This window comes from Rasamsonia byssochlamydoides (assembly GCF_041956645.1).
Source record: "Rasamsonia byssochlamydoides strain NRRL 3658 unplaced genomic scaffold VTN77scaffold_23, whole genome shotgun sequence".
In the NCBI taxonomy this organism is placed as follows: Eukaryota; Fungi; Ascomycota; class Eurotiomycetes; order Eurotiales; family Trichocomaceae; genus Rasamsonia; species Rasamsonia byssochlamydoides.
In genome coordinates, this window is record NW_027192406.1 from 105,412 (window position 1) to 120,104 (window position 14,693).

Consider the following 14,693-nt stretch of genomic DNA (forward strand, 5'->3'; position numbering starts at 1 on the left):
TGTATAGTTAATCATATGTAGATAGATAGATAGAGACATACTTCCTCCACGCATCTTTCTAATACATGATATGTGGAGTGTAATCTTAATGTAAATCCTTTTCTTCTTTCCTTTTTTTTAATGCACGCTGTCTGTATACGGAACCAAAAGAAATACTATCCTTTTTTTTTTAAAAAAAAAAAAAAGAAAAAGAAACTGCAAGAAGAAAAGAAAGAATAAAAGAATAAGAATACTATGGTATATTTATTATTTATACAGCAGCCCTTGCGAGTCGACCCTGATCTGATCAGGCTAAAAAAAATACGTATGTAGATACATACATACATGAAGTCCAATCCATCTGTTGTGGATGACAATGATAATGATAACACGTATCTGTGTCGAGACTCTTTCATTTTCATCCAGTGTGACATGGGCCATGGCCGATATTCGCTCGCTTGCTCGGTCAAAGAAAGGATTCGTTCTGCAGATCATGTAAATTATCAAATCAAGGCTACTTACTTACTTACTGATTGCCTATGTAGATGTCGTGATAAGGCATGCAACGCAGGTACTTGTAGTACGGCAGACAGACTTGCAAATTGTCGTCTTGAAAGCAGATAGAAGGATGATGACATCAAATTGATGTTTCGAAACAATATAGGCTTGGGCATCTCGAAACAACGCAAGCTCTGTCTCCTCAAGGCATTGAGGCAAGGCGACCTTTGCGACTGACCTAGCCGATCGGCTATCAAGTAAGTTTTCGTCACCTTGCTTTTCCCTCTTCTCGAAAAAAGAAGACGATGTCAATCACGAGACTGACGTGAGTGAGACGTGAGGAGAGCAGTCACGGGATCCTATTACCATCAGGGCTAGGTAATGTATATGATTCCTTCACCTTGCCGAAAAATAATCCGACTGTGGAATTCTTTCAGCGCTCAGATTGCAACACCTGATCCAAAACCGCGCTTTCCACCTCGTACTTGTCCACCTTCATCTGCGCATCCTGGAGCTTCCGCAGCACCCATTGCACCCGCGAGGCCAGCTGACTCGGTTGCTTGTGCAGGCGACCCAGCAGCTGGAGCTCGTCCTCATACTTGCTGATCTTCTTATTCTCGTTGCCAATCAGCAGCGAGAGGACGGCCAGGTCGAGGCGGCTGCGTAGCACTTTGTCACTGGTTAGACGTCGGAACGCGGTATGATAGACTGGTCGCGCAGGCTTGATGGCCGACGGTCGGCCGTTGACCGAGATGACCGTGACCAGCTCTGCTTGCTCAAGGGCCTCGATCGTCGCCTCTCCGGTCTCCTTGAACAGTTCGGAAAGGAGGATGCGGTTGTACGGCACAACCGCGTCGTCCGCGTTCGCTAGCTCTTTGATGAGATACCACGCCTGTTCGCGAGTCCAGTGCCGGGTGCCCGGGTCTACTTCTAGGACGTAGATTTTCAGGATTTCCGCCGCAGACTGTTCGATGATCCGATTCACGGCACCTGGCCTTGAGTCAGCGAGTACATATAGGTCACTCGGGAAAGAAGCAAACGAACTCTTAGGACTTTCCCCTGCCTTGATCCGACGCCCCATGAATTCCAAGTCGGGCAGACAACCTCCTAAGGTGGCGACACAGCCGTCTAAATCCTCCAGTACACCTGGCTTGGAGGTGTCACCACTCTCACTCTCCAGGTAACTCAGAATGAATTTCTTCCCCACTTCGAGAGAGCAGTCACCAAGCGATATGGTACGGAACACTTGATTGGGCAACGCCTTGCTCAGGGACTTCGCATACGACGGGTCCGTGGTCAAAAATATCACATGCGCGATATTCTGCGTTGTCAGCGCAGCAGCCCATTGTGCGAGCTTCTCGTACAGCAGAGTCTTCTCGTCGGTCCGGTACAGGAAATTATCGATCACCACGACGGGTCGCCGCTCCGGATGAGCCTCGAGATACTCTTCCTCCGACGATTGAGAGTCCTGCTCATCCTTTCTCCGCTCCTCTAGCGCAATCTGCTTGAGTGCGCTGGAGGTGTTGGCCCAGATCTTACCCAGCTGCGCATCCAGAGTGTCCGAGAATCCGGCTTTCATCCCGATGATACCCTGCGAAGCCAGGTCGATGAAGCTGCTGATGCTGTTCATCCAGGAGAAGATTGGTCGGTAGCCCACCTGTGTGGCAGCAGCGGAAATCGTCGCCGAGTCTCCTCTCGCTTCTTGGATTGGCTTGCAGTCAATGGTGACCTTATATCGATGCTCCTTCAGCGCCTGGTAAACCAGCTCTCGCGTTCCCGAGCCATGCGGGCCATGAACGACGATAAAAGTGCCGGCGCTCTCCATCAACCACGACTGTAATTGAGCGATATCACTCTTGCGATTATCCCGGATTGCCGAGAGGATATTGCTCTCGCTCTTTCGGTGCCCAAAGGGTAGAATATTCGCCCTTCTGACTTGCTTTCGGATCCACCCCCAAAAGCCCTTGTCCTCTGTATTTAGGAAGTATTTGATCTTCAGCTTGATAAAGAAGGTCCGCATCGGATCGAAGATGATGACGGTTATCGCCGCAATCAGCGCAGCTAAGGTAGGAATAACGATTCGAGGATGGCTGAACAGCCACTCCCTGATCCAGGAGCCTTTGATTCTTCGCTCATATGTGATCTTCAGAACCGTGCCCTGCTTGCCGCCTCCTTCCTTTTCCACGACTGTCAGACCATGCACGCAACTCCTGGCCAGGACCGCGAATTTCACCCGGGTGAACTCGATGTAGGCGTACCTGGGGGTCACCGGCAATCCCGGTTGTTGCCGTTCGATGTCCCTCAGTTTGCCGTATTTGCGGAAAATGGTATACAAGGCTTCCTGCGTCAATTCGGTCGCAGTGGTCTCCGGCGACGTCGGACAAAACTCGACCTTCAACTTGGGGCTTGGAAAGCGATGCAGGTCCTCAATCCACGGATTGCCCACGACGCGCCCTACCCCGACCCGGTCAAACGGATTGAACCATGGTCGTATAGGCTTCTCCATTAGATGGGCTTTCACGGCCTCTTCTATCTCTTCATCGGGTTTGCCAGGCGGACGAGAGTACTTCACGAACAAGCCCCCCTCGCTCAGTCGAGGAACAACCGCCTTGATCTCGAGGTTTAAATCGGGCGGCATGGCTCGTCTTGTGACGGCCCAGTGGTCCGCAGCGGCGTAGGAGGGCTGATCAAAATATTTCAGGACACGGTCAATGAATTTACTCTCGCTTGCCGGTGACAGGCGGGAGAACCACTGGAGCCGTAGCGGGAAGATGTCTGTAGATATGTAGATCACCACCAATTAACGGAATTTGATAAGTCGAACGAAGAAAGACGCTTACTGTTGATGAAGAGCATTCCTTCATTGGGTTCTACTTTGATGTGCCCCTCTTCATATGCCCCGCGCGTGGACGAATGTCGCACGACTGACCGATGGAGCTGCGCATACCGGCCACAAACTCGAGGTTGTGCATGTAAGTAACAGGCCCTCGAACAGGTCAAAGACCGAACAGGGTCTGGCACCCCTGAAGGGAGCGCAGCCCGCATGGTGAATGTAACAGAGGTGCTGCTGCGGATTGATGCGTGGCATGTGTCTGATTTACCTAGGTAGGTAGGTAGATAGCTACAGATGACGTCGCGGGGCCTTAAGGCTGTTACCCCGTCGAGACGGACGGGCACAAACACCCTGTTTTCTGCAAAACTCATACATTGTGGAATGCAATTTCTCAGTAAAATTATATGCTACGGATATAAACAAATATATTTCAGTTATAAACTTGATCGAACTAGTTTTTAAATATCTAGAATCTTTTGTACAGATTTCTTAAAAACGTGTATTTAGTACGAACTTGACCAAGATTTTCTATCAAAATCTATAGGTATTTAAATATGACCCTTTTGTTAAAAATATATAAGATTATTGTATTCTATATTATATCAACATAGAAGATTACTTTCAATTGAAAGAATTGTAAAAATCCTGGGTTTATTCATATACTTTTTTGTCCTAACTTTATCCTTAAATTAGTAGTATTTAGAGTATTTAGATCCAGATTTTTTATTATATATGAGTTAATTTAACCAAGTTTAGTAACTAAAATATATAATATTTTATTTAGACCCTTCCTATATAAGTAATTTGTTGATAGAATGGTCAACTTTTGTGGGAAGATGGCCAGAACTTTTGAAACAGGGCTGTACTGTATCTAACTGATCGTCCACGCCAAGGCCGCATACATGTGAACGGAACTTGCCCGTCACAACCTCCGCCGCCGTCCCTCGCAGTTATTATTGTCTTCAAGGTGGTCCATTCTTCCTCTTCAACCGTGACAATGGGCTGGTGGTGGAGCTCCTCACCACGCAAAGATGAGCAGCAGCAGCAGAGCTCCGCTCAGCCCCCGTCTCCTGCGTCTTTGGAGCAAGCGGAGCAACCTCATCAGCCTGCCGCTGTCCCGCCGAAGAAGCCGATGACACGCGATGAGCAGGTGGAAGCAGAATTCAAAGAGCTTCTCGCCAGCTTCGAGATGGGGATGCAGGACTCGAGAAACAGAAACTCTAGCCACGCCCAGTCCAACGACAACGCTGAGGGAGCTGGGTCCAACAGGCCGAACAACCATCCTCCTCCTACTCCTGCCTCGATCGCCCCAGAGTCCCTGTACCCCGACACGATGGACTGTCGCTCCGCGTTCGACTACGCCTTCTTCTGCCAGTCCTTCGGCGGGCAGTTCGTGAACATCTATCGATACGGCGAGCTGCGGTCCTGCAGCGAACACTGGAACAACTTCTGGCTGTGCATGAAATCCAAGACGTATCCGGAAGAGCAGCGCAAGGAGATGATCCGCGATCATTACCGGAAGAAGGCGATCAAATACAAGACGGGCCCGAGCAGCGAGGATGTGTGGGAGGTCCGGACGGAGCCGTTGACGAATGCCTTCCAGGGGGATTTTGCTGCGCTGGAAAGGCAGATGAAGGAAGCGGAAGCAAAAGCCCGGCAATGATTGCAGAAGAGGGCAGGAAGAGAAGTTTCTTCTTCGGGTAATGGATAAATGTAATTAGACGTCTTTCATTCTTCTCTTTCTTGTATAACTATGGGCACTTCAAGGTGGAGACTGGAGCGGACAGATACCCATTCTCTTTGTTTCGATAGGAAGTTACGCATGGATATACGATAGACACAACCCCTGATCATGTCATAAAGATTTCCCTTCTTTTTCTGGCCTGAGGAAAGGGATCCTTATCTCCTCTATTATAATGGAAATGTGAGTATACCACACCAGCTTCATGAAATCTGCCTAGCCTTCATTGGAAGAGATATACAAATTGGCAAAAGTATTATATATTGGCAAGGAATATACATTAGTAATAAGAAATATGACGAGAAAAATAGTGAAGAATATGTGGCAAGGAACATGAGTAGGGAGCCCTCCCGGAAACCAGATACTAAAGACCATAGAAGAAATATGGTAAGGAATATAGCAAGGGATATAGGCAGGGGGCCCGCCTAGAAAGTAGATAATAAGAACTACATAGTAGGTAGGCCTGGGGCGCCAAAGGTCCCTGACATAGACCAGGATTTTCTTTTCAACCCAGTCCAGAGAAGCGAGACCTGCAAGGCTTGTGCTAGAAAAAAAAAAGACATGAACGATTCACCTACTCTACCCATTTCTTACGCGACATCCCAATGTCGAGTAAACAACCGCATAAGTGGAAGAAAAAACTACAGAGTGATAATCGTGCCCTATGTATAACGGTGGAATTGAACTGAGTTCCGAAATAGAAGCGAATATATACAACAAAAAAGTTGACGAAAACCACCATCACAGAAACAAATCATGGAAAACATCATCAAAGACATCAGAAGCAGAACCTGTAAAATCAATAACCTGCAAAATCAATTCAAGCAAGAAATTTCAACTAACAAAAGAAAATTTCAGTATGCCTCCAGCCATTTTCCCGCATCCGATCGCTCTCATTCATTCATCCAGCCATGTGTCTTCTGAAACCCATCAAAAATCTGAGAAGCCCGCCCAAAACGGAGAATAGAGATGGAGTTAACAGTATGACACTAACGCCATGGTTCCTCCTGAAATCCCACCATGCTAGAATCGGAGCATGACGAAGATTGAAGAACACGGAAAGAAAGGAAAGAGATGCAACGTTGCGCTACAGGTCATAAAGTTTGGGGTATATCATATCCTTTTCATATCCAAACATAAAACCGTTTTCAAAAACAGCTGCGACACTGTGTGTCAGTGATTTTGCCATGAATAGCTCCGTGGTAGAAGATTCGCCGTAAGCCTTAAGGTGCCCGTACTCGGTCGGAGGCCGACACCATATTCAGCTTTACTGACGCAAAAAGGTTCTATGTCAGCTCTCCACGTGACTCCGAAGCCATCACAACATTGCTAGGCTCGCGTCGTCCTTAAGCGTTGACTGCCTGGATTTGTTGGACCTGAGGGACGGCATCAGCAGCAGGACGACGGACAATGCCGCCAGTCACAGGAAGCTGAGAGCTAGTGCCCATCAGGTAACCGTCAACTTCACGAGCAGCTTGGCGACCCTCGTTGATGCCCCTGGATCGAACCGTTAGTTTCACGCATTATCCACATGCAGTAGCCATAATATAACTTACCAGACGATCAGAGACTGTCCACGTCGGCAATCTCCCGCAGCGAAGACTCCAGGAATATTCGTCGAGTATTGACCAGGAGCAGTCTTAACGTTCTTACGAGCGTCGCGCTCAATCTCATTACCCAACAGACGGTCCTCAGGTCCAAGGAAACCCATAGACAGCAGGACCAGGTCGGCCGGGAAGAACTGCTCGCTGCCTTCAATGGTCTTCATGTCCCAGCCACCGGTGGCGCTCTTTGTCCATTCGACCCGCACGGTGTTGATGCCCTTCACGTGGCCATTGCCATCGTCGACAAACTCCTTGGACATGATGCAGTACTCCCGTGGATCCTTGCCCATATGCGTCTTGACCTCAGAATGGCCGTAATCAACACGGTAGATACGAGGCCACTGCGGCCATGGGTTGTCGCGAGCCCGTTGAGGCGGAGGCTGCGGCAGGAGCTCAAAGTTGGTGACGCTCTTAGCACTATGACGAACAGAGGTACCAATGCAGTCATTGCCGGTATCACCACCACCAATGACGACGACATTCTTGTCTTTAGCGGAGATGTACGCGCCGTCAGAATGCCCGGAATCAAGCAGGGACTTGGTATTCTTGTGTAAGAACTCCATAGCAAAGTGAATACCCTTGAGCTCACGACCAGGAATTTTGAGATCGCGAGCAACAGTGGCCCCGGTGGCAATGATAACAGCATCATTAGATGCCCGCAGCGATTGCAGAGAAACTTCATTGTCGGGGCCGACCACGGTGTTGGTAACGAACTTGATACCCTCAGCAGCCATCAGGTCAACTCGTCGTTGAACAATCTTCTTGTCCAGCTTCATGTTCGGGATTCCGTACATGAGCAGACCTCCAATGCGGTCCGCACGCTCATAGACGGTGACAGTGTGACCAGCACGGTTGAGCTGATCGGCAGCAGCGAGACCAGCCGGACCGGAACCAATGATGGCAACGGTCTTACCAGTGCGAGTCTTCGGGGGTCTTGGAACGATCCAGCCCATCTCAAATCCACGATCAATGATAGCACATTCGATAGACTTGATACCCACTGGATCCTCATTGATTCCTAGGACGCAAGCACCCTCACAGGGAGCCGGGCAGACACGGCCAGTGAACTCGGGGAAGTTGTTGGTCATGAGGAGGCGGTTCAAGGCATCCTGCCACTGGTTCTGGAAGACAAGCTCATTCCACTTGGGAATGATGTTCGAAATTGGGCAACCAGTGTCAGACTGGCAGAAGGGGACACCGCAGTCCATGCAACGCGCGGATTGGTATTTCAGCTCGTCCTCAGTGAGACGGCTAGAGAGCTCGGCCCAGTCACGCGTGCGAGTTGCTGGGTTTCGGTACTTCTCGCTGCGCCGGCTGTACTTCATGAAACCTCGAGTCTTGTCGAGAATAAGGGCGGTTCGCTTCTTCTCCGTTTTGGAGTCGCTGACGCTGTCTTCGATATCCAGAAGGTCGCTCTTCTTGGCTTCGCCTTCATGCTTGTGCTTCGACTTCTCATCGGTAACGCTGGCTGGAGTGCTTGGCAGCTTGGGGAGAGAGAACTCAGCCTTCTTAGCAGCCTCTGCTTTGGCAGCTTCCTCCAGCAGAACTCGCTTGTAATCGATAGGCAGAACTTTGACAAAGCGAGGAAGAGCGCGGTTGAAGTCCAGAAGAATTCTCGCAGCAAGCTCGGAGCCGGTATAGTGATGATGATCCTCGATGAGACCACGGACGAAGGCGATTTCAGCTGGGTCTTCGAGACCAGACACCTCGACCATCTCCATGTTGATCTTCGAGTGGAAATCTTGGTTGACATCAAGAACATAAGCGATACCTCCGGACATACCGGCAGCGAAGTTGCGTCCAGTAGGTCCAAGAACCAACACACGGCCACCGGTCATGTATTCACAGCCATGGTCACCGACACCCTCCACAACGGCAGTGGCTCCGGAGTTGCGGACCGCAAAACGTTCGGCAGCCACACCACGGAAATAACAAGTACCGCTCGTAGCGCCGTAGAGACACACGTTACCAATAATGATGTTTTCCTCGGCCTTGAAGGTGGAACCCCGTGGTGGGTAGATGATCAAACGACCGCCGGACAAGCCCTTACCGACATAGTCGTTGGCGTCACCTTCGAGCTCGAGGGTCACACCAGGAGCCAAGTAGGCACCGAAGGATTGGCCAGCCGAGCCCTTGATGTTTACATGAATAGTGTCTTGCGGAAGTCCAGCCTCTCCGTACCGACGACTGATCTGGTAAGAAAGGGTAGCACCCAGGGCCCGATCAGTGTTAACAATGTCACACTCAATCCTGCAAGGTAAGCCTTTCTCCAGAGCAAGCTCAGACTCGGCGATGAGCTTGTTATCAAGACGAGTATGGAGACGGTGATCCTGCTTGCGAACATTGTAGGTAGCAACCCCGGGACGTAGGGAGTGGGCAGGGGTCAAGATAAGAGACAAATCGATATTCTCCTGCTTGGTCAATCGGATGTCGTCTCTGACCTTGAGCAATTCAGCACGTCCCACCATCTCGTTGATGGTGCGGATACCGAGTTTCGCCATGATAGCCCGGAGCTCGTTCGCAACATAATAGAAGAAGTTAATCACGTGCTCGGGCGTGCCCTGGAATTTCTTCCGGAGTTCAGGATCCTGGGTAGCAATCCCGACTGGGCAAGTGTTCAACTGCAGGGTATTGCGTCAGCAACAAAGCCATCCAGAACACCGATAACAACAACAATAACAACAACAGCAAAAAAAAAAGCGAAAAAAATAAACAGAAAAACAAAGATATAGGTCTCAGGGGGGCACCGACATGACATTTGCGCATCATAATGCATCCCATAGCGATCAAAGGAGTTGTTGCGAAACCCCATTCTTCAGCACCAAGCAAGCACGCGATAGCGACATCGCGTCCTGTGCGGAGTTGACCATCAGTTTGCACAACGACACGGCCACGAAGATCGTTGAGAACGAGCGTCTGATGAGTTTCAGCAAGGCCTAATTCCCATGGCAAACCTGCATGTTTGATACCGGTCCATCGAGATGCTCCAGTACCACCGTCGTGGCCAGAGATCAGAATATGATCCGCCTTGGCCTTGGCGACACCAGATGCGACAATACCGACACCGACCTCCGACACGAGCTTCACCGACACTCGTGCACGAGGGTTAGAACACTTGAGATCGTAAATAAGCTGCTTCAGATCCTCAATGGAGTAGATGTCGTGGTGCGGTGGTGGAGAAATTAAACCGACACCGGGAGTGGAGTGACGGGTACGAGCAATGGGTCCTGACACCTTGTGACCAGGCAGTTCACCTCCCTCACCTGGCTTGGCACCCTGAGCCATCTTGATTTGCAGCTCATCCGCGTCAGCGAGATAGTTGGAGGTGACACCGAATCGGCCGGAAGCAATCTGTTTGATGGCGGATCTCATTGTATCTCCATTCTCCATAATCTTGCTGCGCTCTGGATCCTCACCACCTTCGCCGGTGTTGGACTTACCGCCCAGGCGATTCATCGCGATAGCCAAGGTGGAGTGTGCTTCCATGGAGATGGATCCGTAGGACATGGCACCGGTAACGAATCGGCGGACAATTTCAGTCCACGGCTCGACTTGATCAATCGGAATTGGGGTGCACTGGTCAAAGTCAAAGTCGAGCATACCCCGCAGCGTACAGTTCTTGATCTGTTCATGCTCAGATCGGGCATAGGCCTCATAGGACTTGTCGTTCTTCGTGCGCACAGCGTCCTGGATGTTGGCAATGCTGACAGGGTCGTTGACGTGGGCCTCACCACCATCACGCCAGTGGTATTCACCCGATTCGGGCAAGCCAGGAATTTCCACGATGGGTCTCGACGGGAATCCTCTTTCGTGGAAAGCAAACGCATCCTGGGCAATGAGTTCAAAGGTCATACCGCGAATGCGGCTTGCAGTACCCGCAAAGCAGCGATCGATGACGCTGTCATCAATACCAAGAGCCTCGAAAATCTGGGCACCCTTGTATGACTGCAGAGTCGAGATACCCATCTTGCTCATGACTTTGAGGATACCTCCATCACACGAGGCCTTATAGTTCTCAAGGACCTTTTCGTCAGACAACGGCTTACGGATGAGCCCCTCGCGATTCATCTTGAGGATGCACTCCATCGCGAGGTACGGGCAAATCGCATCGGCACCATAGCCCACGAGCACACACATGTGGTGGACCTCGCGGGCTTCTGCCGTCTCAACAACCAGGGCGGCCAGGGACCTCCACTTGTTGCGGACAAGGTGATGGTGGACGAGACCGGTCGCCAGAAGAGCAGAAACCGGGACACGGTCCGCAGAGGTGGCACGATCGGAAAGGATGAGAATCTTGTCTCCATTCTGAATGCCTTCCGTCGCGGCATCGCAGATGTCATCGAGCGCGTCCAGGTAACCTTGAATGCCCTTCTTCTTCTCGAAAGTGATGTCGATGACCTTCACGGACCAGTCCTTGTGAACCTTGGTGATATTCTTCACAGCCTTGAACTCGCTCAGAGTGAGAATAGGAGATGGCAGCAGGAGGCGGTGACACTGCGAGGGGTCGATCTCCAGCAGATTACCCTGAGGACCAACGTAGCACTCCAGAGACATGACGATGGCCTCTCGAATCGGATCGATGGGCGGGTTGGTAACCTGCGCGAAAAGCTGACGGAAATACTCATAAAGCAAGCGAGGCTGCTGAGCCATGCATGCCAGTGGCGCGTCGTTGCCCATCGAACCCAAGGCTTCCTTGGAATCGGCAGCCATGGGTCCCAGAAGCAGACTGACCTGTTCGAAGGAATAACCGAAAGCTTTCAGACGAGCATCATTCTGGACAGTGGTATCATCCAACGTAACGCTGAAATCTTCGTTTTGCTCCTGCAAGCTCTTGTAAACGCCAGGGAGAGTAAGCAGTTCCTTGTCCAGCCAAGCTCGGAAGTCCTCGCGGTGAGAAACGGTGTGCTTCAGCTCGGCATCGTCGATGATGCGGCCAGCAACAGTGTCGACGAGGAGCATCTTACCCGGCTGCAGACGGCCCTTCTGTACAACTCTTTCGGGATCAAGATCAATCGTACCGACTTCGGATGCACAGATGATGCGGTCATCATCAGTCACATAGAATCGGCAGGGACGGAGACCATTGCGATCCAGGTTCGCACCGCAGTAGCGACCGTCCGAGAAGGTGAACAACGCAGGGCCGTCCCAAGGCTCCATCAGGCACGCTGCCCATTCATAAAACGCCGCCTTGGCTGGGTCCATGGAAGGGTTGTCTTGCCAGGCTTCGGGGACCATCAGCATCACTGCTTCCGGGAGGGACAAAACACCGTTGATCATCAACAGTTCCAGAACATTATCAAAAGCAGCGGAGTCGGAGCCACCGTCTTCCACGATGGGGTACAAGTAGTCGAGTTCATCACCGAAGATGTCCGACTTTAGTACACCTTCTCTCGCTCTCATCCAGTTCTTGTTACCTCGGAGAGTGTTGATTTCACCGTTGTGGGCCACCCATCGCAAAGGCTGTGCACGATCCCAGGAGGGGAATGTGTTGGTGGAGAAACGAGAGTGGACCAGGGCAAAATGGGCTTCATAGTCCACGTTGACCAGGTCGTGGTAGTACGCGTAGACTTGAACTGGCGCCAATTGGCCCTTGTACACGATGTTCCTGTTGCTGAGAGAGCACAGATAGAACCAGTTCGCCAGGCCAATGACATGAGTGGCACGCTTCCGCAAAACGTACAGCTGACGCTCGAACAGCTTCTCATCGAACTTCTCAGGGTCGGTGATCTCGGGCTTATTGCCGTCGCCATACGCACTGCGGAGCACAACGAAGGGCTGCATAATCAGAGGCTCACGAGACAAAGCGGCAGGACCCAGCAGGCTGGAGTCGCGGGGAACCTCACGCCAACCGAGGACTCGCAATCCCAGTGACTCTGCAATCTCTTCGAAAGTCGCAATGGACTCCTTCAGTGCCTCATTATCGGGCTTGAAGAAGAGGTTACCCGCAGCATATTGTCCCATTGGAGGAAGCTCGACACCCGCATCGCGGGCAAAGTTTTTCACGAAGAACTTGTGCGGAATGCTGGTCATCACACCAGCACCATCACCGTCTCGTGCGTCGGAGCCAACAGCTCCACGATGGGTCATGTTGCATAGCAAATTCCGGGCTGTAGGAAAAAAAAGCTCGTCAGTCCAGCCAGTGTAGGATAAACGAAATGGAGACATTTTTGATGGACTCACCATCGCTGACAATTTTGTGGCTCGCCTTGCCCTTGATATGGCTGTTGCGTAAGTTAGCGCAGGATCACTGCCTGTATAAATCGAAAACAGAAAATAGAGAAAACAATTTTTATAAAAAAATAAAATAAAATAAAATAAAGGGTCACTTACGCAGTAAAGCCTACACCACATGCATCCTTCTCAAGTTCAGGGTTGTAGAGACCCTGCCGCGCGGGGAGGGCCTCCGCCCAGCCATAACCCTTCTCTGGCTTAAACGCGGAGTACTCCTGGGGAGTCTGCTCTTCGATTAATTCATTTCCATAGGTTTCCTCCAAGAGACCCATTCTTCCGCCGGCAACCGACAGAGAATGCGAAACAGTTGGAAGGGGGTCCTTATTCCTCAGGAAGTTGATTCTCGGGGAAAGCGCGATGATGAGGGCGGGGTGGGAGATATCGATGTCGTCACGACGACTGGGGTCAACAACAAGAACAGTCTGACAGGAGACTGAGGCAAGGACAGAGGATGGCTATCGACCCAGCGTCTGGTTGTGAGTGTGAATGAGAGAGTGAAGGAAGGAAGAGAGGAGGACGAGAAAGAAGGAGCGAAGAAAGAGGTGGGCAGGCCGGGAATTCAAATGGTTCCTCCTCTCCGAAATGATGGGTTGGTACAACCCGGAAAAAAAGTCTAGGACTGTGGGGTTGGAGTAGAGAGCCTGCGTCTGCCGTGGCAAATTGCCAATAATCTCCAGGTGAGGGAACAGATGGATGACAAGCTACACTAGGATGGTTTGGTTCGCAGTGGATGATGGACTTTACTTGACAATTCCTAATTACTTTCACATGGCTGGTTGCGCTCGTTGGGCCTTTTTTCTGCCCGTCCATGCCGCTTCTGGAGAGCTGCCACCTGCTGTCTGGCTTACTCCTGCAGGCGCCACAGCGTGTTCGGGACGTCGTCTTGCCCCGTTTTCGCTCCCGCAGCGCTGGGCTGTTCATTCATTCTACCCTCTCTGATTGATCGATCTCATGAACCGCTGTCGAGGGGTTCGATCCTCCACAAGCAGGCAGAGTCACCAAGACATCATCAGCTTCATCATTTACGATTCCTTAATGCCTCCTGCATTCCGCTCTGCTACGCGCGATCAGATCAATCGATGATCTACCAGTGCTGCCAGCACTCAATATGAAGCTTTCTATGAACAGTGCTGCTGTTGCAGAGATAAGACAGCGCCCACCAATCAGAGCGGGTCTTTTTCAACTTAGTCGAGTACAAGATTAAAGTCTGTCTACGTCAAGATCCACCTGGTGGGGGGGGGACTCAGGATGCACAGGAGGCTAGGTCCTGCAAGTCTGCCACTAACGCAGTAGCCGATGCGCATCGAACTGCTTGACGGTAACGGACTACGGTATCGACGCATACCGCGTATTTTATTCGACGTGCAGCAGGGATCCCGCCGGGGACGGGGACGAGGCACCCTCCGACCGGAGGTCAGCGACAGTCCGTCCGCCCACTCACAGACAGCGTTGCTTCATCCAGTGACATAAAATAAAAGAAAATCATCTGCTTTCCCTGTGGTCGAGCCGGGCGGAACGCCTCGCTACGGTGGGATCCTCCCCCGAAATCCGGAAGACGTGGCCTCGGGAGAGCGGCTGTGCTCTACTTTTAGCACGTCCCTGCATCTGGCAGTCTGCATGCGTTCCATCACATACCAGGCACCCCTCCGCAGAAGATGCAATCTGATTATTTACTGTTGTCGTCGTCCATCCGAGTCCCGACACCATAATCGGCCGAAAACCCAGAGCGGACCGCGGATGGGCTCTCCACTACGAGGGAGGACAAGTCAGCTCCCAGATCGCTTCCGCTCTCTTCCCGGGATCTGGT

The 14,693-nt window shown here is 51.2% G+C and overlaps 3 protein-coding genes across 3 annotated transcripts; 1 reads left to right on the top strand and 2 right to left on the bottom strand.

Moving 5' to 3' along the window:
- Window positions 1-910: 910 nt before the first annotated feature.
- On the bottom strand, window positions 911-3,115 carry VTN77DRAFT_3315 (uncharacterized protein; the record flags this gene model as incomplete). Its single annotated transcript, XM_069419250.1, has 2 exons — window positions 911-1,467; window positions 1,522-3,115. The coding sequence occupies 2 exons, from the start codon at window positions 3,113-3,115 to the stop codon at window positions 911-913; spliced, it is 2,151 nt and encodes a 716-aa protein (XP_069278584.1).
- A 1,192-nt stretch (window positions 3,116-4,307) lies between these two features.
- Window positions 4,308-4,973, top strand: VTN77DRAFT_3316 (uncharacterized protein; the record flags this gene model as incomplete). The annotated part of the gene is made up of 1 exon (XM_069419251.1): window positions 4,308-4,973. The coding sequence occupies one exon, from the start codon at window positions 4,308-4,310 to the stop codon at window positions 4,971-4,973; it is 666 nt and encodes a 221-aa protein (XP_069278585.1).
- Window positions 4,974-6,397: 1,424 nt separating this feature from the next.
- VTN77DRAFT_3317 (uncharacterized protein) lies at window positions 6,398-13,158 on the bottom strand (the record flags this gene model as incomplete). Its single annotated transcript, XM_069419252.1, has 5 exons — window positions 6,398-6,548; window positions 6,608-9,276; window positions 9,407-12,762; window positions 12,836-12,876; window positions 12,986-13,158. 5 exons carry the CDS (start codon window positions 13,156-13,158, stop codon window positions 6,398-6,400), a joined length of 6,390 nt encoding a protein of 2,129 aa, XP_069278586.1.
- Window positions 13,159-14,693: the final 1,535 nt, after the last annotated feature.